This window comes from Neovison vison, chromosome 13, assembly GCF_020171115.1.
Source record: "Neovison vison isolate M4711 chromosome 13, ASM_NN_V1, whole genome shotgun sequence".
NCBI lineage: Eukaryota > Metazoa > Chordata > Mammalia > Carnivora > Mustelidae > Neogale > Neogale vison.
The window spans coordinates 135,044,564-135,069,760 of NC_058103.1; the positions used below are offsets into that span (position 1 = coordinate 135,044,564).

The 25,197-nt window shown below is 35.4% G+C and overlaps 1 protein-coding gene across 7 annotated transcripts in view; it reads right to left on the reverse strand.

Annotated features, from left to right (window-relative positions):
- MEF2A (myocyte enhancer factor 2A) overlaps positions 1 to 25,197 on the reverse strand; it is a 160,421-nt gene that overhangs the window by 79,286 nt on the left and 55,938 nt on the right. For all 7 annotated transcript variants that reach the window (XM_044229770.1, XM_044229776.1, XM_044229774.1 and 4 more), the window contains exon 3: positions 12,383 to 12,573. In XM_044229770.1, the coding sequence (XP_044085705.1) occupies positions 12,383 to 12,436 (54 nt within the window). In that variant the 5' untranslated portion in view covers positions 12,437 to 12,573. The remainder of the gene's footprint in view (positions 1 to 12,382; positions 12,574 to 25,197) is intronic.

Consider the following 25,197-nt stretch of genomic DNA (forward strand, 5'->3'; position numbering starts at 1 on the left):
TCCTAGACTGTTACACCTAGCCAAGCCATACTTCAAGTACAAAGTAACAAACATTTTCAAACATAAAAATACTAAGGAGGGTCGCCTGGGTGGCCCAGTGGGTTAAAGCCTCTGCCTTCGGCTTGGGTCATGGTCTCAGAGTCCTGGAATCAAGCCCCATGTCAGGCTCTCTGCTTGGCGGGGAGCCTGCTTCCCCCTCTCTCTCTCTGCCTGCCTCTCTGCCTACCTATGATCTCTGACAAATAAATAAATAAATAAAATCTTTTAAAAAAAAATACTAAGGAAATATAGCACCTACAAGCTCTTCTTGGAAGAAAAACAAAACAAAACTACTTGCTGAAAAAAACCTAGTCATCTAAGTAAAATATAAATTGGGAAAGACTGGGATTTTTTTCAGTTTTGTTCAATGCTGCATATTCAGTCAGCTTCTAAAATGCCGCATGGCACTGAGTGGTGCTAAAAAATTCTCTAAATTAATCCATAAAGCACGAAACAGATTACAACAACAAAAGGAAGCAAGAACCACAGTAAAGAACAACTGATAATCAATGAATCCTTTCAATTGAGAACTATGACTAAAATACTGGAAATTAAGATCACAGAATAGAATATGACTATTAATTTTAACAAAATTAAAAAATAGCAAATTGAGATTTCTGACAAGATGTTGACACAGGATCTACCTCCCTTAGAATTAAACCAGTGGTGGGGCACCTGGGTGGCTCAGTTGGTTTAGCGTCTGCTGTCAGCCCAAGTCATGATCCTGGGGTCCTGGATAGAGTCTTTCATCTGGTCCTTGCTCAGTGGACAGCTTACTTCACCCACGGCCTGCTGTTCCCCCTGCTTGTGTGTGCTCACTCGCTTGCTCTCTCTTTCTCTCTGGCAAATAAATAAGATCTTTTAAAAAATTAAAAATTTAAAAAAGATAAAAAGCAGTTTTGGGGTGTCTGTGTGACTCAGTTGGTTAAGCATCTAACTCTGAATGTGAGGGATGTCTTGAGCTCCGGATGTCTTGAGCTCATGAATTCAAGTCCCACATTGGGATCCCTACTGGACACGGAAGTCTACTTAAAAAATAAAATGAAACAAAATAAAATAATATAAAATAAAATAAAAAGAGCGGTTTCAGTTCAGCTTATGCCTCTCATCTTCATTTCTGGGACACCTAATACCTGCCACCTCATAAGAGGGATTAATACCAGAGCATCACAGAAGCATAAGAGTCTGAAAAACATGGGTAGGGACTGACTAACCTCTGGCATTGGCTTCCTAACCATTCTTAATCAAAACCTCCAAGGTTGGGGCACCTGGGTGGCTCAGCTGGTTGAGCATCTGACTCATGGCTTTGGTTCAGGTCCTGATCTCAAGGGTTGTGGGATCGAGCCCTGCGTTGGGCTCGTCACTCAGAGAGGAGTCTGCTTGAAAGATTCTCTCCTTCTGCCCCTTCCCCAACTCAAGCCTTCTCTCTAAATAAATCTTAAAACAAAACAAAGCAAACAAACAAAAAAACCCAAAAACAAAACAAAACAAAATACAAACCAACCCCCCCCCCGGTTGGTAGATTTCCATCTAGATAAAGTATCTTGTTCCAGTGCTCTTTTCTGTAGGGGACTCTGTGTAAAGCTGAATCTAAAGAGTTCTCCCCCCCCCATTTTATTTTATTTCTTTTCAGTGTTCCAAAACTCATTGTTTATGCACCACACGCAGTGCTCCATACAATATGTGCCCTCCTTAATACCACCACCAAGCTCACCCATTCCCCCACCCTCCTGCCCTCCAAAACCCTCAGTTTGTTTCTCAGAGTTCACAGTCTCTCATGGTGTGTTTCCCCCTCTGATATCCCCTTTAAGGATACAAGGAGTGATATGATTATGTCATTTTTTAATGCCTGAGGCCCTTAAAAAAACTGAAATCAATAAGATGTTATAAAATAGTGCAAATATACAAACAAAACAAAGAATAAAATCCAAGTAAACTGGCAAGTCAAGAGATACTGTCAGACTAGATTAAAAAGAAAAATCCAGCCATATACTATTTATAAAACATATACTTAAAGCATTAAGTACATAGTAAGGTTGAAAGTAAATGTAGAGAGCTAGACCTACTGAGAAAAGACTAGCTGTAAGAAAGGTATAGCTATGTTAAAGATGAAGTAGACTTAAAATTGGAAGTCTCACTGAGAACAGAGAAGATCAATATATATTAAAAAATTCATCAAGAAGGTAAAATAATTCTAAATATGTACGAGCCTAATGGTATGTAGTCTCAAAATATATAAAATAGCATGTATTAAATTAATTAAATGTTGAAAGAAATTGACAAACCTGCTTCTAGGGAAGATGAAGTAACTGATGGAAGACTAAATAACCCACTGACATCAACCAGAAAAACAAGATAAAATACAACAAAAGACACTGGAAAGTTCCTGCAGGAAAAGGACTTGAGTTGCCAAGACTCTAGAGGGGTGAGAACCTGACAGATGTGAAATGGTCTTCCGCAGCTGTTTTTTCCCTTGTAGCCCTTTACAGGTGTATAGTGAGATGAAGAATCTAACCTTTGTCTGGACAATGGGTTGCTGCTAATAAATAGCTCTTGGCCTGGGAGCTGAACACTGAAAACTCCAGGGGTTGATAAACTAGTGAGAAGGGAGGAGCAGAAACTGAGGTGGTCACTCTGAGGCTGAATGAGGTAGGGTTAAAAAGAAAAGAAAAGCAGAAAGCCTCAAGTAGTGTTTTCTGTATTCTTTCTATGCTAAGAAAACAAGAAATTTGAGAGATGTTCCAAGGACTGGGCCCCAAGAACACAGTGGGATCAGTGTCGAAAGTCTTGAAAGGCTACTCCTGAAAGTAGCCTCCTTAAAGGGCAACCAAAATCTTCACCAAAACTACAGCCTAGCATCCCTTCTCAGGTCAATCCCTAGTTGGCCTAAGCTATTCAGTAGGAATGATAATTTCAATGGTAACAGGAAAGAGTAAACCATTTCTGTAGGAAAGTACCATAACATGGAATATGTACAATATCTTTCACATACAATGTCTGGTAAAAACCATAGGACATGTCAAAAGAATGACCACATAATCAAAAACAAAGAGAAAAAAGGGATCAGATATGAACCTAGAGGTAATCCAATATAGCAGTTAGGAGACAAAAACTTTATGATTAGTATTTTCCAAAAAAAAAATAGTGGAAAGAATATGTGAAAAGATGGACAACTTCACCAGAGAATTGAAATCTAAAAAATAAAAATTAAAAAGAAATTTTATATTTGAAAATATACTACCAGAAATGAGTAAGTTACAAGGTGTTTTATCAGGTAATTTTTAAAAACCAAGAAAAGTATTACTGGAACACAGAAAACAGTACTAGAAAACAGGTCACTCACTATAAAACATTCAAATGGAAGGACAGACAGAAAAGAATAAAATTACAGAAGAAAAAAGCATAAGAAATATATGAGACGTACTCAAAAGCGCTAAGTCGCATGTAATTGGAATCCCAGAGAAGAATAGCATGAACATGAGCAATATTTGAAAATATCATAATCAAAAAATTTACTACGAATGAAAATGTAAAAATCTTACAAGTAATGGGGGGTGGCACACACACACATACACACACATTATCTTCAAAAACAGGAAAAGAAATATTGAAAGCTGATTCCTCCAAAGAAATGATTAAAGTGATGAAAATCAAAAAGGCAAACAAGTGTTGGCAAAGGAACCTTCATATAACGCTGATGGAAACCAAAATGATACAGAAAACTCTGACAGTCTGGCAGTTCCTCAAAATGTTAAACTTTAGAGTTACCACATGACCCAGCAATTCCACACCTAGGTATATCCAAGAAAAATGAAAATACATGTTTACACAAAAGTGTGCACATGAATGCACATAGAAACAACCAAATGCTCATGCACTGATAAACAAAATGTAGTATATTCATACAATGAAATATTATTCAGTCACAATAAAGAATGAAGTACTAGCACATCCTACAAAATCGATGAACCAAAAAAAATACTATGTTAAGCAAAAAAAGACAGTCACAGAAGATCACACAGTATATGATTTGACTTTTATGAAATATCCAGAATAAGCAAATTTATAGAAACAGAGAACAGGCTAGTGGTTTCCTATGGCTAGATATTTATGGGGGGAGGGGAATGGAGAGTGACTGCTAACAAGTATGGGGTTTCTTTTAGGGGTAATAAAAATGTTCTGGAAGGGGGCACCTGGGTGACTCAGTTGGTTAAGCATCTGACTCTTGATTTCAGCTCAGGTCATGATCTCACAGGGTGCAGGACTGAGACTTACACTCCGCGTGGAGTCTGCTTCTGATTCTTTCTTCCTCCCCACCCCTCGCTCCTCCCTTCTCTTTCTCTCTCTCAAATAAATAAATAAATTCCTTTAAAAATGTTTGAAGAAAATCGTGGTGATGGTTGTACAACTCTGAATATACCAAAAACAAAACAAAACAACCCCACTAAACAGTACGTTTTCATTTCAAATGGGGAAATTGTAGGACATGTGAATTTTAATCTCAGTAAAGCAGTTTTTAAAACTCGGATGAAAACATTCAGATAAAAATAATTGAAGACTTACACTGAAGGAAATAACAAAGGAAGTTCTTCAGGAAGAAACTAATGCCATATAGAAACATAAAGGGAGAACAAGAAGTGAAAAGTATCAGTGTGTATTTATGGGTGTGTGTGTATGTGTGTATACATGAATACTGACTGCATAAAACTTTGAGTTTTAATTAATTTATCACATTAAAATGAATAGTAACAAAAATCCAATAAGCAGGAAGCATAAATAGAGCCAAGTGTGCTGTACGGTTCTAAAATCAGGGAAGAGGTAAAAGAAGTAATATGTCTTATACCAGTTATTTTGTAATAGGTAAAGAATATATGCTATAATATCCAGGGCAAGCCACTAAAAGAAAGGCAAAGCAATACACAATGATTACTAGAAGAGAAAAAAATAATTTTAAAAATGTAAATTAAAAAGATAGCCAATGAGAAAAAAAAAGGGTTCCTTTTTTTTCTCATATAAAACATATACATATATATGTTATATATATATATAAAACATATGCAGGTATATATATGTTTTATATATATCTACAATTAAATTTAAGACATTTTAAGATACTCTTTTTTTTAAAGATTTATTTATCTGTGAGAGAGAAAGAGCAGGAGTGGGGAGGGAGAGGCATGCTGGGACGGCAGAGGGAGAGAATCATCCTTTAGCAGACTCCCTGCTAAGCAGGAAGCCCCATGGATATGGAACTCAATCCCAGGACTATGTGATCATGACCTGAGCCAAAAGCAAGAGTCAGGCACTTAACTGAGCCACCCACCCTGCCAGCTACCCCACGAAGACCATGATTATCCGATGAGATAAAGAGTTAAAGTCTTAGAAGAGATCTGCCCTAAATATAAGAATAATGAAAGGCTGAAGAGGATACAAGAAGATATAACAAGAAAACACTAAGCAAAAGAAAGCTAATGTAAAGTATACTAAGAACAAACAGCTTGAAGGCAAATAGTAGTAGTTATAATAAAAAAGGACATTTCCAGAGGGTTGCTGGGGGATCAGGGAGTAGGGATGTAGGGTGGCTAGGTGATGGACACTGGGGAGGATATGTGCTACGGTGAGTGCTGTGAAATGTGTAAGCCTGATGATTCATAGACCTGTACCCCTGGGGCAAATAATATATTGTATGTTAATAAAAAAATAAAAGGACATTTCTTAATGTTAAAGGTGTCAATCCATCAAGAAGATAATAGGAGCTTAAATCAATATTCAACTCATAACCTAACTCCAATATGAATAAGTAAAACCTGAAACTAAAAGAGAAATACACAGGTCCACAATCTTAGGAAAAAACTGTAACACAGCCAAAGATTATCTATCAGTAGTTGACAGAATAAGCAGCCAAATAATCAGAAAGGTACAGTCCTTCTATAAGCCTGAGAAACACAATTAAGATATCTAATTTTCTCTTCCTTGCCCCTGCTCCTCACATATGCATACCACAGTAACCAAAAGTAACAATATGGTCTTTCAAGGGTAAATAAAACACTTATCAAAACTGACCAAAAGCCAGGGTCTTAAAGCAAACCTCAACACATTTAGAACAACCTTAATCATTTGGAGCACAGTCTCTGAATATACTGGAATAAAGCTAAAAATTATTTTTAAAAAAGATAGCTTAAAAAGAGATTCTGCAGGGGGCGCCTGGGTGGCTCAGTGGGTTAAAGCCGCTGCCTTCGGCTCAGTTCATGGTCTCAGGGTTCTGGGATCGAGTCCCACATGAGGCTCTCTGCTCAGCGGGGAGCCTGCTCCCCCCCCACCTCTCTCTCTCTCTCTCTCTCTGCCTGCCTCTCTATCTACTTGTGATCTCTCTCTCTCTCTGTCAAATAAATAAATAAATAAAATCTTTAAAAAAAAAGAGAGAGATTCTGCAATATATTTCCAAATAATTCATGTATTAAAAAAGAAATCCCAGTATAAATCTGAAAATATTTTTGCCAGAATAATAATGAAGGTAAGAAATCATTATTGTAATTTGTGAGACACATACAGTTCAATCAGTACTTACACGGGAAAACATAATTCTATAAAATTTGTTAGGAAAAAGAGGAAGAATGAAAAGTCAATGACTAATGTAAAAAAAACACTGTCCAAGAGGAGAAGAAAAGACCTAAATAAATGACATTTAAAGTAACTGTATGATAAAAGTACTTTAGTGAGCTAAAATGTTCATTCTTAGAAAGGGTTAATAATTATGGTGACTAACATAACACAATAAAAAAAGAAGAAAAGAAAGGGTTAATAAAACTGACATAATCTCAGTGATTAAGGAAAAAAAAGACACGAAGTAACAATATAAGGAATGGAAGACAAAATATAAAAGAGAATATGAGCAGTATGAATAAAATTAGAGCATATGAACATTGTACTTCAATAATATTAACAATTTAAATAAAATAGAGAATTTCTTGAAAAACCCAACTTACCCAACTGACAGAAAAAGTAGAAAAGTAGGAATCATTCTATCTCTTACAGAAATTAAATATTTACTTTAAAAAACTCTCACACAATAAACTCCAAGCACAAACAGATTTACTGGTAAACTTTTCCAAGTATTCAAAGAAGAAATATACTACTATTACACAAACTTCTCCAGAGAACAAGAAACAATACTTCCCAACCCATTTTATAAGGCCAGCATAACTTGTCATAACCTAAGAATGACATTACAAGAAAAAAAAATTACAGACTAATCTCACACACACACACACACACACACACTCTTACAAAAATAAAAAATGGAGTAAGAACAAATCAAATCAAGTGATATATATATATAAAGGTGTATTTCAAGAAATACATTTTTAAAGCGTTCAAATGCTTTAACATTTGAAAATCAACCAACATAGGATACTACACTAAAGAAAAAAGGGGAGGGCGCCTGGGTGGCTCAGTGGGTTAAGCTGCTGCCTTCGGCTGAGGTCATGATTCCAGAGTCCTGGGATCAAGGCCTGCATCGGGCTCTCTGCTCAGCGGGGAGCTTGCTTCCCTCCCTCCCTCTCTGCCTGCCTCTCTGTCTACTTGTGATCTCTCTCTATCAAATAAATAAATAAAATCTTTAAAAAAAAATAAAATAAAGAAAAAAGGGGAGAAAAATACCACAGAATCATCTACATAAACTCAGGAAAAGCTTTTGATAAAATTCAATACTGATTCAGGATAAAAACAGTGGCATTAGAAATAGCAGAAAACTTTTCTATTCTGATAAAAGGGATCTTTTAGAAAAACTCAGTAAATACCATAATTAATGATCAAATATTGAATGTTTTTTCCTAAAGTTGAGAATGAGACAAAGGATGCCCACTACCTTCACTATTCTGGAGGTCCTAGCTAGTGCAATGAAACAAGATAATGTAATAAAGGATTTCAAAAAGAGTAAATCACTGTTCACAGACAACACAACTGTTTACATAGGAAATCCAAAATAATGTACAATTTATACTATTAGAAATAAGTAAATTTTGAAAGTGAATTTTGCAAGATTGCTAGACACAAAGTCAACATTAAAAAAATAAACTAATCTTTTATAGACTTAGCAACAAGCATAGAGAAAAATGAAATCTGGGGAAAAACATAATGACACTAAAAAAAATCCAATACCTAAAAATAAACAAAATAAAAAATGTTTAGACCTGTACATTAACGAAAACCAAATGTAAGGTAACCATATCTATTTATGGATTACAAGAATTATACTGTAAAGATTTCAGTTCTTCCTAAATCAATCCATACATCTGAATTCCAGTAAGTTCATTTTGTTTGCTTTCTTAAGTGAGTATTGACACTTGATTTCATTTGGAAAGAAAAATGACAAGAACAACCACTCAGTCATGCAGAATACCATGGTAGAGAATTTCTACTACCAAATATTAAACTACAGTAATTAAAATAGTACAGAATTGAGCAAGGATATAAAATACACAAATGGAACAAAACAGAGTTCAGAAACAGCCCCACATGTGTATGATTCCTTGATTCACAGCAAAGGCAACCCCTGTCATGCAATGGAGGAAGGATGGTTCTTAAAACAAACTGTACTGGGTGAACTGAGTATTTATCAGGAAAACAAATCTTAACCCCAACACCTCAAACCATACACAAAACTAAATTCAAAATGGATAACAGATCTAAAACATGAAAGGTAAAAAGCAGAAGAAAGCATAAAAACAATCTTTATGGACTTGTGATAGGTAAGTATTTCTCCAACACAACACAGAGCATTAGCCATAAAGGGAAAAAAAGAAGAGAAACTGGACAACATTAAAAAAAAAAAAAAAAGGATTGAAAAAGTGAAAAGGCAAGCCATGATATGAGGGAAGTTATTTGAGATGCACATAATGAACAAAACATTCAGAATATATTATATACAGAATGTATACTAATAATTACTAAGAAAAAAGCAGTCAAGGAGACTGCCTAAGAAAAGGTAGTCAGGTACGACTTAACAGGTAAGTCATAAAAGAAGGTATCTAAAGGGCCAAGAAAAATATGAAAAGGTGATCAACTTCATCAAACATCGTGGAGACTTAAAATTAAAAGGTTACTTTTGCTCACCCACCAGAACAGCTAAAATGAAAGGGATAAAAACTAGTAATGGTGAATATTTAGAGCAGCTGAGCAGCTGGAACTTTCACACCCTGTTAGCAGAGCAAAAATTATAAATCAGTACAACCACTTTAGAAAACTATTGCTATTAAAGCTATCACTGATATACTCTCTGACTTAGCAACTGTACCCCTCGGTATATACCCAAGCATTCATAGGTACCACACACGCGAGTATTCAAAATAGCACTCTTTATAATAGTCTCAAAGTAGAAAACAACCCAAAATTCTATTTACAGTAGAAAAAATAAGTGTACACATTGTGTTCTATCCACCCAATGGAATATCATACATCAATGAAAATGTATATGAATATGTAGATTTATAAAATACATCTACATATATACCCACATGCAACACTAACATTAATTTCACAAACATAATGTTGCCCAAACGAACACATGCTGTTCACATAAATTCAAAACCAGGGGTAATTAACCTATGTGTTAGAAAGTTCAGTTAATGACTTTTCTTCCCTGGGGCAGGGAGATAATGCCTGGGAGACAAGACAGAGAGTTTCTGGGGTGGTGCACTGGGATATGCTAGTTACGTGGCCATGTACTTTTTGCAATAACTCTCTTAGCCACACTTAGGATTTGTGTGCTTTTCTTTTATGTTATACTTTAATACAAAATTTACTTTTTAAATAAAAACACATTATGCCAAGAAGGACCAACACAAGGTTTCACAAGAAGCTCCCAAATGGAAGTCAAGTGAAAGCTTCCAAGTAGAAGTGAAGTGAGGTGAAGCAGCTCTTAAGTGCATGGTAGTGTCAACCCCAAGAGTTTTAACTCACTGTTCTAATGACTTGAAGTGTGATTTTATCTTAGTAGCTCCAAAAATCCAATCATTAAAAACTCTATTCGCTATTACCTCCTTCAGTACTGCTCGCTATAAACAACCCCTGAGGTTGGTAGTTCCTTCCATAAACCCTCCAAACACCTAAGCTTAGCATCTATCTGCCACATAGTTAAATTTCTTCTGTAGGCTATATATTTTTAATGAGTCTCCAGTGCTTAACAGTCTCTCTCTGATATGGTAAATATTCAAATTTGGATGAATAAGTGACACATATTCTCTTCAGCACAGAAACCTTTTTCTCCCATTTTAATGCAAGAATAATGAAACTTTTAACTCAAAATCCCCAAGTTAAAAATGACAAATTAGGGAGATGAACCATGAGAGACTATGGACTCTGAAAAACAATCTGAGGGGTTTGAAGTGGCGGGGGGGTGGGAGGTTGGGGCACCAGGTGGTGGGTATATTATAGAGGGCACAGCTTGCATGGAGCACTGGGTGTGGTGATAAAATAATGAATACTGTTTTTCTGAAAATAAATAAATTGGAAAAAATAAATAAATAAATAAATAAAATCTTTAAAAAAAAAAAAAAAAAGACAAATTATGTCTGTGCCTAATCAAACCTGAAAACCAAATTGTCTAACTACCTTCACAGTATGTTTTCTGCATTCTTTGCCAAAATCACCTGAGAAGAAATTCAGACACCCTTACCCTTGCCCCATCTGGCAGCTTAGTAAGAAAATGACTTAGGTAAACTCAATATATTAATTATTAATTAAGGCTAATTCTAGTTGCTGAGTATAGTGGCAAGCTTCATCTTTTAATAATATCATTTCCTTAACTTAAAAAGCTCCATTACACAGTCACTTACATATTCCTAGCTCCTTTTTCTCTCTAAAGATGGGAGGTCTTTTCCACTGGTAGATTCAGTGTATCTATGCTGAATTTAAACATGACTCTCTATGGGATAATGAGAGTTCAGGGAATGTTACGTCCTTTGCCAGTTCTCTGCTTTTATGTTATTCCCTGAATAAACCCTATTTTACATTAATATTGCATGTGTTCATGAAGCAGGTCCTCCATGTTCCCTCTATGTGACATAGTCCTCAGATTTATGAAGGGACATTTACTTGCAAGCTTGCTTAGAATCATGATGGAATAGTTATTTTATCACTCTCCCCTGTTTTATCAATCTTCATAAAGAATCATACTGTGTGAGCCTTACATTTTATCAGAAGAATTTTCACAAGATGAAACAGGAGTTCTCTTCATTTAGGTCCAGTGACAACTCTAATCACTTCCACTAACTTCTCTATCAGCTATTCAGCTGAGTTTTGTCTCCACTTATATCCATATTACCAGATGAATTACTACTCAGACTCTGCAGATTTTATCTTTAGTGCTGTTCTGTTCCTGGTAAGCTTCCAGAAACCAGCTTTTCTGGAAACTTCTCCTGAGAGGCAAACTTTCCAGAGCAGAATCTACCCCTCCTGCATATGCTGTGACTACTAGATTATTTACAATATTCTATGAAACTATTTTTCCTTCTTTCCTTTAAACCAAGAGCATGGCAAAGTACTTCTTAAAAGGCCAGGAGTAAAGATTTTAGGCCTATGGGCAACTACTCAATTATGCTGTTACAATGTGAAATCAGGCACAGACAATATGTAAACAAATGCACATGGCAGTTTTCTAACACCGATTTGTTTGTAAAAAGAGCCAGCGTGCCCATGAACCACAGTTTGCCAATCCCTGCTCTAAACTCTTACAACTTCTGGTCTTCATATATCAGTATTATAATTATCTTGAACTTGTAAGGGTTTATTGACACTGGTGCTAAAAATTAAGTTCAATATATTTTATCAATTAAAACTGAGATCAATATAATAACTGTTCTGGGAATATTTGTGATAATATGAGTTATAAAAAAATTCTCTTTATTTGTTGGTTAACCAGAAAATTTAAGTGACTAAAGCACATTCACTGATAACCACAGTTAACTAAGGTATTCTCTAATTATGAAAACAGAGGTGATAATTTATAATAATTATTAACCTATTAAAAACAAACATAATCAAATGAACAAAAGACTAAGTATATTACAATAAATCTACACAATGGACAGTAACAGTGGGACTACAGTGATCTCTTCTTTTCCCCTATATTTTCTATAACCAACATCTATGATTTTTGTAATAAGAAAAAGTTTCTTTAAAGCACATGATGACAAGCTAAAAGTGTTTAAATTTCTTATTTAGTTTGAAAACAAAAATAGACTTGGAATTAAATTTAAGAAAAAATTCAACCATTCTATCCTATGTTCCTCTTTTAAAAAAAAATATTTACAACAAAAATAAATAAGTTAAAATTTTCATTTACCTGTCGGTTCCTTTCATCCATTATGCGTGTGATTTGAATTTTCTTCCGCCCCATTTTCAATCACCTTTCCTTCCTTATATTCCAAATATTTAAATCAAAATGTATTTTCTTCAATACCCTAATGCATCGTACACAGCTTCTATTATTTCAGCTTCTGGTCCAAGGGCTACAGCTGAAATTTTCTATAAGATCTAAAAGAAAACACAAATTAGAAAATTTAAGTTCTATAAGTTTGTAAATCATGGAATTGTTATACAAATTTCAAACTTACCTCTATGCTGCACATAGGCACATATTAGTTGAAATTCCTGGTTACATATTGGTAGTTAAGTTGAAGCTTTGTTAACTTCACCCCTAAAAAATCCCTTGAATCTTTTTGTGCCTCTAGCTCTGGCTGAAAGAGTACAATTATAAGCTTTGAGTTTTTCTCAATGCATATAGTAAAAGTAACAAGAGCCAATACTTATTGGGATTTTTCTGTGTGCCAAGAATTTTTCCATGTACCTGATATATCTTAACTCATTCAATCCAAACAGCAATCTTTTTGGTTATAATTATCATCACCATTTTATAAATAAGGATACTGAGGCAGAGAGATCCTAAATAAGATGTCCAAGGTAACACACACAGTAAAGGGCAGGGCTTGGAATATGAACTCAGGGGCTCTGGCTCCAGAATTTCTCTGTTTGGAAAATATCCTTGGAAATATCCTTGGAAAGTTTCTGATGTCCTCCATGTCAAAGGATGAACTAATAATCTGGGTAGTCCCAATCTGCCCTTACAAACGATTCTTGCAAACTGCCCTAGCTACCACCCAAATTACTGTCAATCCATAAAGGCACCATATGATTGGGACGCCTGGGTGGCTCAGTTGGTTAAGCAGCTGCCTTCGGCTCAGGTCATGGTCCCAGCGTCCTGGGATCGAGTCCCACATCGGGCTCCTTGCTCAGCAGGGAGCCTGCTTCTCCCTCTGCCTCTGCCTGCCATTCTGTCTGCCTGTGCTTGCTCTCTTGCCCTCTCTCTCTCTGATAAATAAATAAAATCTTAAAAAAAAAAAGGCACCATATGATTTCATAATAATGTCCACTTATTAAATGAAATACTGTTCCTTTTAGCCATTTAATAAAATCCTAATTAATCAAGATTCAGTTCCCCCTGATAGAGTAAACCATAGCACCTTATACTCTGTGGCTATTTGTATAATAAATTCTAAGTCCGTATTCCTGAGACCATGAATCCTTCAAGAACAGGATTTTTTTTTTATTCCATTTATTTCTGTAATTCAATGACTGGCAATGATATAATTTGTCATGTTCCGAATGACAGTTGTGTCAAAGACCTAGTGTTTTCAAAACTTACATAATAAAATATTTACAAGGGAATAAAAGACAAATACTAAAATACAGTAATAAATTCTCAGGGGAATTTTATTCAAGTATTTCTAATATTGTGCATATACAGCCATAAAACTTTAAAAGTACTGTGCAAATCCATGTTTGATTAAATCTAGCTTTTGCTCAAAAGCAGTGAATTTTTCATTTCTTAACACTACCATCATTACTATAAGCACGGCATGTCTTACGTATCTTCCCTTGTATTCTTTCATTTCTTCATTCATACAAACATTAACTGAACATCTATTAACAATTGATAACCTATTAACTGATCACCAACTTGCAAAAGTATTGTACTTCCAAACACTGAAGTAGGCACATAGAGTAAAATATTTAAAAAGAAAAAAGGCATGATTTCTGAGCTCACTGAGTTCATAGTTTAGAGGTGAAAACAGACATTAATCAAACTACCATATAAATGAGTCTAGAAATTAAAATTAGGATGTTAGTTTATCTGACCTAAATTCGTAAGTTAGGTAAGGCTTCCTTTGGAATGTGCCTCAAACCTGAGTATGAAGGTATACATTCTAAGCAGAGAGAATACCATGTGCACGGAAGCCGGAAACATTAGAAAAACTGAAGGATGGCTAGTCAACTGGTGGGAACCAAACAAACAACTGTGCAGTAGAATGTTTTTGCTTCCTCATGAGACTGTAATATAAACGAATAAAAGTCAGTTTATTCAAATCATGTTCCTTAACAGATCACACTGCATTCAATTCCCATTATAAAAATTTGAACTGTAGTAGACAAGATAAATATTCATGCATTTCAATTCTAATGCCTCTAATGCCTCTAAGGTGTATGTACTGTACTCTCTTTTAGAATCTGAAAAATTCTTGGGACGCCTGGGTGGCTCAGTTGGTTAGAATCTGAAAAATTCTGAATTCTATTAGACCATATCTAAGCATTTTGCTTTTGACAATAGTTGAATAGGTTACTTCAACCTTCTCTCTTAAGATTTATTTATTTCAGAGGGAGGGTGAGAGAACATAAGCAAGCACAAGTGGTGGGGGGTGAGGGGACAGAGGTAGAAAATCTTCAAGCAGACTCCAAACCGAGCACAAAGCCTGACAGAGTGCTCAATCCCACAGCCAATGAGATCACAACCTAAGCCAAAAATAAGTCAGATGCTTAACTAAGTCACCCAGGAGCCCCAAACCAACCTTCTAATAATGAGAAAACAACAAGAAAAGTAATCTGTTCAAAACCACTGGAGAACTTTCAAGACAGAATTGAAGGGCTGAGATCTGGAAGAAACAGATGAGATCGCACTTCAGATTAATTCTCCCCCTAGACATTAGTAGATTCTTAAAATATTGCCTGAGCCCCATGTCAGGTTCCCTGCTCACAGGGAGTCTGCTTCTCCCTCTTCCTCTCCATGTACCCCTCCACCCACTCGTGCTCTCTCTCTCACTGTTTCTCAAATAAATAAGATTGTGTGTGTGTGTGTGTGTGTGTGTGTTTATTTTTAGACCCAAAAACGTTGGCTGAGAGGCTGAGAAGCTAAACAGAGCTTTTAACAGATCTATTGGTAGGACACAAAAATAGATGCAAGGTCTGCCAAGGAATAGCCCAGCCCCAGTAAACACACCGGGAATAGGGAGGGAATCCAAAAGACTATACCCTAGGTATAAAGGTAAACTAGAAATAGACCAGGCCAACAAGGAGGAAAGTATAGCTTCATATCATCTCAATCCCTGATTAGGTTAAGGAACCTGGATAGTGTCATTAGCCTAGCTGCAGGCCAATAAAAACTTCTGTAAAGATATTAGCAAAAGTATATCTTACCAGCAAAAGTTAACATCATCTAGAAATTTCAATGATCTTATCATTATTATACAAAATGTCTAAAAATAAAAAATAACCAGTCAAGACCTGATTGAAAACTAAGATTTTAAAATGGCAAGAAATCAGACCTATAGTAGATCCAAGTAATGGTGTTATCAGAAAAGAACTTTAAAATATGTTAATGTGTTCAAAGAATTAATAAAGACTATCAGCAGATAATGCTAAAAGTATAGAAAACAACTGAAAAGTACAATTCTGAAAACAGAAAATTAAAAAAAAATCATAATAGGTTAGAATACAGCTGAACAATCAATCAATGATCCAGAAGCTAAGAAAGAGGAAAATACTTATACTGATGCCCAAGAAGACATAAACTGGGAAATACAGAAAAGAGTGTGAAAAAATTATGACACATGGATCCAAAATACATGTAACTGCAGTCCTTGAAAGAAAAGAGAGAAATGTTTAAAGACATATAGTTGAAAACTTTTTAAAAACTTACCAGTGACATCATGCCACAGAACCAAGATCTACAAACTCCCAAGCAAAACAAATACAAAGAAAACCACAACCTAAAGCATATCAAAGTAAAAAGGGTGGATGGAGGGAAAGAGAGAGACACACACAAAGAGACACAGCCACAGACAGAGAGATCTTAAAAGTGGTCAAAAAAGGAAAGATTTACAGTTGACTTTTTCACAGAAGTAATGGAAGTCAGAAGACATGGAATGATATCCTCAAAGTGCCAAGAGTGGGAGAAATGCCAAACTAGAATAGTCTATCTGGCAAGTAATACTCTTGAAGGGGGTGGGGGGGAGGCAAAACACAGACATCTGTAATCAAATAGAAACAAAGAATTTAACACCAAAAACAATGAAGGGACTTCTTCAAGTAGAAAGAAAAAAGGATGTTTTCTTTGCAGAAATGTCTGTTCATGTCTTCTGCCCATTTCTTGATTGGATTATTTGTTCTTTAGGTGTTGAGTTTGCTAAGTTCTTTATAGATTTTGGACACTAGCCCTTTATCTGATATGTCATTTGCAAATATCTTCTCCCATTCTGTCAGTTGTCTTTTGGTTTTGTTAACTGTTTCCTTTGCTGTGCAAAAGCTTTTGATCTTGATAAAATCCCAATAGTTCATTTTTGCCCTTACTTCCCTTGCCTTTGGCGATGCTCCTAGGAAGATTTGCTGCTGCTGAGGTCAAAGAGGTTGCTGCCTCTGTTCTCCTCAAGGATTTTGATGGATTCTTTTCTCACATTGAGGTCCTTCATCTATTTTGAGTCTATTTTCGTGTGTGGTGTAAGGAAATGGTCCAATTTCATTTTTCTGCATGTGGCTGTCCAATTTTCCCAACACCATTTATTGAAGAGACTGTCTTTTTTCCATTGGACATTCTTTCCTGCTTTATCGAAGATTAGTTGACCATAGAGTTGAGGGTCTATTTCTGGGCTTTCTATTCTATTCCATTGATCTATGTGTCTGTTTTTGTGCCAGTACCATGCTGTCTTGATGATGACAGCTTTGTAATAGAGCTTGAAGATTGTGATGCCACCAACTCTGGCTTTCTTTTTCAATATTCCTTTGTCTATTTGAGGTCTTTTCTGGTTCCATATAAATTTTAGGATTATTTGTTCCATTTCTTTGAAAAAGATGGATGGTACTTTGATAGGAATTGCATTAAATGTGTAGATTGCTTTAGGTAGCATAGACATTTTCACAGTATTTATTCTTCCAGTCCAGGAGCATGGAACATTTCTGCAAAGAAGTCATCCAGATGGCCAACAGACACATGAAAAAGTGCTCCATATCACTTGGCATCAGGGAAATACAAATCAAAACCACAATGAGATATCACCTCACACCAGGCAGAATGGCTAAAATTAACAAGTCAGGAAATGACAGATGCTGGCGAGGATGCGGAGAAAGGGGAACACTCCTACACTGTTGGTGGGAATGCAAGGTGGTGCAACCACTCTGGAAAACAACATGGAGGTTCCTCAAAATGTTGAAAATAGAACTACCCTATGACCCAGCAATAGCACTACTGGGTATTTACCCTAAAGATACAAACCTAGTGATCCAAAGGGGCATGTGCACCCGAATGTTTATAGCAGTAATGTCTATAATAGCCAAACTATGGAAAGAACCTAAATGTCCATCAATAGATGAATGGATAAAGAAGATGTGGTATATATACACAATGGAATACTATGCAGCCATCAAAAGAAATGAAATCTTGCCATTTGCGACAACGTGGATGGAACTAGAGGGTACCATGCTTAGCGAAATAAGTCAAGCGGAGAAAGACAACTATCATATGGTTTCCCTGATATGAGGAAGTGGACATGCAACATGGGGGGTTAAGGGAGTAGGAGAAGAATAAATGAAACAAGATGGGACTGGGAGGAAGACAAACCATAAGTGACTCTTAATCTCACAAAACAAACTGAGGGTTGCTAGGGAGGGGGGGTGGGAGAAGAAGGATGGGGTTAAGGACACTGGGGAGGGTAGGTGCTATGATGAGTGCTGTGAAGTGTGTAAACCTGGCGATTCACAGACCTGTACCCCTGGGGATAAAAATATATTATATGTTTATAAAAAAATAAAAAAATTAAATAAAAAAGAAAGAAAGAAAGAAAAAAGGATACCAGACACAGCTTGGATATTGCACCAAAAAGTACGTACATAAACAAACAAATAAGAATAAGGAACAGGGTAAATATGTAACTCTTAAGTAAATATTGACTAAAGAAGATAATAATACACTGTAGAATTTAAAATATTAATAATGCACAACAACAGTACAGTACAGTAGTAAATAAAGTTAAGATGTTCTAAAACCCTTTCATTTAATGGGAAATTAAAAAAGTACTTTTTTACTTTTTGGACTTGAGTCAAAAATGCATGTAAGAATAGTAAAAGTACAGAAAGCTAACAAGCTAATGGAAGGGGAAAATGAATTAATACCTGAATTGTATTAAAAAATGATCTGATGACTATAGAAGTACATCTTAAATATGAGATAGGATGGAAGTAAAAGCATGGAGAACATACTGTGTAGAACACAAATAAATAAAAAAGATCTGTAGCTATACTTTATCACAGTACATTTTTTCATTTTTTTGAAGATTTTATTTATTTGACAGAGAGAGAGAGACACAGTGAGAGAGGAACACAAGCAGGGGGAGTTGGAGAGGGAGAAGCATGCTTCCCACGAAGCAGGGAGCCCGATGTAGGACTCAATCCCAGGACACAGTAAAAGCTCAATTCACTGGAAAGAGCTAGCAATTCTAAATCTGAATATACCTAATAACACTTAAAGGCAGGAATCTGTTCCTTAAAATCAGATATCCTGTACAAAATCCTAACTGGGACCTTATTTTCCATTTTTTTAAATAGGAAAAATTATATTACATATAAACTGATAATCCCCAATCATTTCTCTTTTAATACTTAACTGAAATACAGAAAATGTCCATTTATAATAGAAAATTATCATGGTTAGGATGTAAAATACCACATGACTTCAAATGCAATAGTTTTCTCACTGGCTTTATTTCCTTTTCCATGATTTAACACTTTCTGTGCTTTCTGTGTTAAACACTTTTTGTGCTTTCTACAAAACTAAGCAAAATTAAGGGACAAATACAAAAGCAATTAGAAACTTATGCAAGACAAACACATACAGCAGATAACAGCTCAAAGGCTTATAATATGGAAACCTCTTTCTTATTGCCAGTAGCAACAGAGACACACATTCCCTCTGTTGACAGAATATGACTCAAAAATGTCTACATGTGATTCTAATGTTCTACAAATTGATTTGAAAATTAATTTGTGACTTTTCCCACACATCAGTTTGTTAAAATATTGTACTGAACTGTGCAGATGGAAAAACACTTTTGTTTTCAAAATTTATTTGAGAGAGAAAGCAGGGTGGGGAGAAGGCAGAGGCAGAAAGAATCTCAACCAGACCCTGCTGAGCACAGAGCCTGATGTCGGGCTCAATCTCACCACCCTGAGCATGACCTCACCATGACCTGAGCAAAAATCAAGAGTCAGACACTTAATGAATGAGCCACCAAGGCACCCCAAAAACATACTTTTTCCAAATAAACTTCAGTCAGTACCAAGGGAACTAGTAAGTAAGACAACAAATCTAGCAAGTTGATTTTAACAAAGCTTTCTCAGAAACTAATGGAACAAGCACACCAAAACAAGGAATAGATTAGAAGAAACAAAAAGATTTGAATTTTACAATTACCAGCCTGACATACAAAACAGTATACCTAACAAGAGCAGAAGATACATTCCTTGTAAGTGAATAAAAACATTTGCCAAAAGTGACCACATGCTGGATCATAAACTGCTAACAAATTCCAAAGGACAGACATGTTTCTCTGACCCCCAGTGAATTAAGCTATGAATTAACAATATGATTAGAAATGCTTATAGAGTGAAATTAAGCAATAAACTTCTAATCAACTCATGGGTCAAAGAAGAAATCACAGCCACAATCAGAAAAGAATTGAACACTATTAAATTCACATAACATCAAGTTATGGGATGCAGGTAACACTATGCGTAAGAGGGAAATTTATAGCTTTAGAACACATATATGGAGGAAAGGCCAAAAACCAATGTTCTAAGCAACTATCTGAAAGGGTTATAAAAAGAACAAATTAAACCCAAGACACTACAGATGAAGAAATAAAAGAGCATACCATAATGAAATAAAAATATACAACAGAGATCAACAAAACTAAAAGTTAGTTCTTTGGAGGGAATAATAAAACTGGCAAGTTCCTGGAAAAAATAATAGAGGGGCTGAAAATAAAACACATATCTGGCCCCAAAGGTTTTAGATTAAAAAATATGAACCTGTTTTTTATAACATGTGCTGCATTTACCACACGAAGATTAATACAAATAACCAACAAAAATCTGAAAACAAATTATATCAAACTAAACTCATAAGTGTAACTCTTTAACTACTACTTCCCATATTTCCGGTTCAAATGCTCTAGTAACATAATTTTAACACTCTTTAGATCCCATTAGGTGCTATAATTTAATTATACCTACCACCTTTTCACTCTTCCTCAGCCAGTTTATGTCTCTTTATCTAATTAAATTTTCATGCACCCTCACTCCCTCGGCTCTTGCTCTCCCTCTTCTTTCCTCCCTCCAGTCATTTCCTGGGAAAGAACCCCCTCTTGACTACTTGCTTACTTCCATGTAGCTGAATAGGCTGAGAATAAACAACCATACTAACCAGGCTAATTAATCTTTCCTTAAGTTTAGTAATTTTCCATTTCCCAGTTACGTGCTTGATTATTTGATGCCCTATTCTCCCTCTTCACATCTCTAACACTCACCACTCATCCTCACTTTCAGTTGATGACTTTGCTACCTATTCTACTTATGGAAAAAGCAGTAATCAGAAGATAATCTCCTCAAGTTCCTGCCATCATATCAATCAATCCATCAGTATCTGTCCCACTATACATGCCTTCTTTCCTATTTAGGTCTTGGCTACAGCAATTCTTCCTTTCTTTCCTTCAAAGTCAAAATTTTCTTCTATACTGAAGCAAGCACTCCCACTGGCAATAAATTAAATAAAAGATGCTATTATCTCAGTTAGCCAAAACAAAACACAGAAAACAAAAAATGTCTTGATCCTGAAATTTAAAATATACTAAAAGAAAAATGTCTTTGCAGATTCTGAGAAGTTTCAATTTCATAAAGATGTCAATTCTCCCCCAAATTAATCTAGAGATTCAATGCAATCCTAACCAAAATACCAGATTTCCTTTTATTACATGCAGAAACTAACAAGATTATTTTAAAATCCATCTGCAAATATAAAGAATAGTCAAAACTACCTTGAAGAAAAGACTCATACAGTTATTTAATAGACTTATTATAAAACGAATAGTAATTGAGATGGTGTGATTTCGCCTGTTGTGTGTTTTGCATGTTGAAAGAACTGTACACCATGACAAACTGGGATTATTCCTGGAATGTAAGGATGATTCAACACACTAATAAAATTAATCAATGTGATAAACCACATTAAGAGAATGAAGGAAAAAACCACATGACCCTCTAAATTGATGCAAAAGCAGCATGTGACAAAATAAAATACTCTTTTATGATAAAAAAAAAAATCAACCAGAAATAGAAGGAAACTACCTCAACAAAATAAAAATCATATAGGAAAACCCCACAGCTCACAGCATGTTCAAGTGGTGAAAGACTAAAAGTTTTTCCTCTAAGATCAGGAATAAGACAAGAATGACCGATTTCGTCCCATAAATTCAACAATGGAAGTTCTAGTCAAAGCAATTAAGCAAGAAAAATGAATAAAAGGTATCCAAACTGGAAAGGAAAAAGTGTAAGTACCTCTGTTTGCAGATGATGTGATCTTATACACAGAATCCACTAAAAAGATTCCACAAAAACCTGTTGAACTAATAAATTCATCAAAGTAGTAGGATACAAATGAACACAATAAAATCAGTTGCATTTCTACACTAACAATAAACAGTTTGAAAGAAGAAAATAATTCCATTTGCCATAGCATCAAAAAATTTTTTTTTAATATTTTAGAGAGCGTGTGTGTGTGCAAGAGTGGGGAGGAACAGAGGGAAGGGAAGAGAATCCTCAAGCATGCTCCCCACAGAGCACAGAGCCCAATGTGGGGCTCAATCTCAGGATCATAATCTGAGTCAAAATCAAGATGCAAGAGCCAAAGCCAAAATGCTTAACTGACTTGAGCCACGTTAGGTGCCTCTACAATAGCGTCAAATTCATAATCTGAGCCAAAATCAAGATGCAAGAGCCAAAGCCAAAATTTGGCTTAACTGACTTGAGCCACCTTAGGTGCCTCTACAGTAGCATCAAATTTTTTTAAATACTCAGGAATTAACTTAGTCAATGTGAAAAACTTGCACACTGAAAACTTAACAACACTGATAAAAGAAACTAAAGAAAACAGAATAAATAAAAAGACACCCTATGTTCACAGACTGTGAGACTTATTGCTGTTAACATACCAATATTCCCCAAAGTGAACCACAAATTCAGTGCAATGCCTATCAAGATCCCAAATTTTGAAAAGCCACCCTAAATTAATATTGAATCTCAAAGGTCTCCAAATAGCCAAAAAATCTTGAAAAAGAACAAATTTGGAAGACACACACTCCCTAATGTTGAAATTTTCTATAAAACTATAGTAATCAATACAATATGGCATTGGCATAAAGACAGACACATAGATCAATGGAACAGAATAAAGAACACAGACAAATCCAGGAATACATGGCCAAATGTCAAAAAGTGTCCATGGACACTATCAACAGAGTAAAAGAGCAACCCACCAAATAGAAGAAAATCATTCTATATCATATTATCTGAGATTAATATCCACAAATATAAAGAACCCCTAAAACTCAAAACCAAAAATAGGCAGAGGACTTGAATAGACATTTCTCCAAAGATGATATACAAATGGTCAATAAGCACGTGAAATGATACTCAACATCACTAATCATTAGGCAAATGCAATCAAAACCACAATGACATACCACTTCACACAATTTGGACAACTATCATTAAAACAAACGAAAACCAAAAAACAAGTCATAATGTGAATGGGGGTAAATGTGAAACCTTGTGCGTTGCTTGGGAGAATGTAAAATGGCACTGTTGCTGTGAAAAACAGTATGCTGGTTACCCAAAAGATTAAACAGCAAATAATCATTTGATCCAAAAATTCCACTTCTAGGTCTATACACAAGAGAACCGTAAGCAGGGACTTGAATAATATATTTGTACATCTATGTTCATAGGAGCGTTATCCACACTTAAAAGGTAGAAAAATCCCGATGTCATTGGCAGATGAACAGAAAAACAAAACGTGTTATCTACATACAAGGGAGTATTTTTCAGCTTTACAGAAAATCCTATCACTTGGGGCACCGGAGTAACTCTGCCAGTTAAGCATCTGCCTTCAGCTCAGGGTGTGATCTCAGTGTCCTGTCAGGCCTCCTGCTCAGTGGAGAGCCTGCTTCCCCCTCCCTCTGCCCCCTGCGCCACTCATGAGTGCATGCACACATGTGCTCTTCTCAATCAACAAATAAAATCTTAAAAAAAAAAAGATACCTTCACTGGTAAAACTGTTATAAAAAAGAAATCCTAACATTTGTTATAACATGAATAAACCTTAAAAATATATAAGAGAAAGAGGTCAAAAAAGACACATACTAGATAATACCATTTATATAAGGTACAAAGAGTAGTCAAAATTCATAGAGAAAGTAAAATAGTTCCTAGGGATGACAGAGAGGGACAAATGGAAAATTATTACTTAATGAGTGCACAGTTTTAAAATGGGATGATGAAAAAGTTCTGGAGATGGTGGTGATTATTGCACAGCGATATAAGTTTGCTTAATACCACCATACTATACATTTAAAAATGATTAAAATGATAAATACTGTGTTATATACATTTTACCACACTTTCAAAAAATATAAATACTAAAAAAAAGTATGTACACACCTTTAAAACAACTGCAGGATTATGATTTTATTAAATTAAGCTAACCACTAACACATTAGGTCAACTGAGTGCTAATTCTTTTATATGATGAAACTAAAGGAATTGTAAGAAATGGAAACATTTAAAACCAACCTTTGAGACTAATAGTTATCTTTAGCAAACACAGATGGCATTTTCCCCACAAAGTAATATATCTTATCCTTGGGGGAGAGGGGAAGGAATCTCACTAACTCCAAGGCCTATATCTGTGTTCAGGCAACATTAAGGTAAAAAATCAGTTTAAACTGAACTCTCAGTTAACTGAAATTCTTTTTAGTGGGTCATTTTCATAAAATCAGAAACTACATTTTTAAAAAGACTTCCAATATGGGTTCTGCTGTCTTAATTTAAGAAATACCAGGGCACCTGTGGTTCGGTCAGTAGAGCTTGTGACTCTCGATCTCAGGTTATGAGTTCAATCCCCACGATGGGGGGTACAGTTCACTTAATTTAAAAAAAAAAAAAAAAAAAGGAAAGAGAAATAACATCGTCTAACACTCAAAATCATACTAATACTGATCACAGAATTTCAGTTTTTTCAAATCAATTTTGTTTACTGTTTTAAAGAACTCTGTTGCTTAAGTAACTAAATATTTTAAGAGCATGAACTTTAAACACAAGGTGAACTTTACTTTCTAAGGTTTGCTCTTATTAAATAAACACCAATCTCTGAGTTCATCAGAACTTCTCATTCTGATGATTCTGGTAAATCAATTATTAATTTTTTTCAAAAACTACTAAAAAGTACCTTTGTAATAGAAGTAACTGTGTACAATCAACAACTGAGCTTTTTAAACAAGTACTTAACAAGAGAAAATCTTTAATGATTCATTACTGCTTTAAAAGAAGGGAACTTAAGGACACCTGGGTGGTTCAGTTAGTTAAGCACTGGCTCTTGATTTCAGCTCAGGTCTGGATCTCAGGGTCCTAGGATTGAGCCTCTGTTGAGCTCTGTGCTCAGCAGGGAGTCCACTTGAAGATTCTCTCCCTCTGTCCCTGCCCAGCTTGTGTTGGCAGGCACGTTCT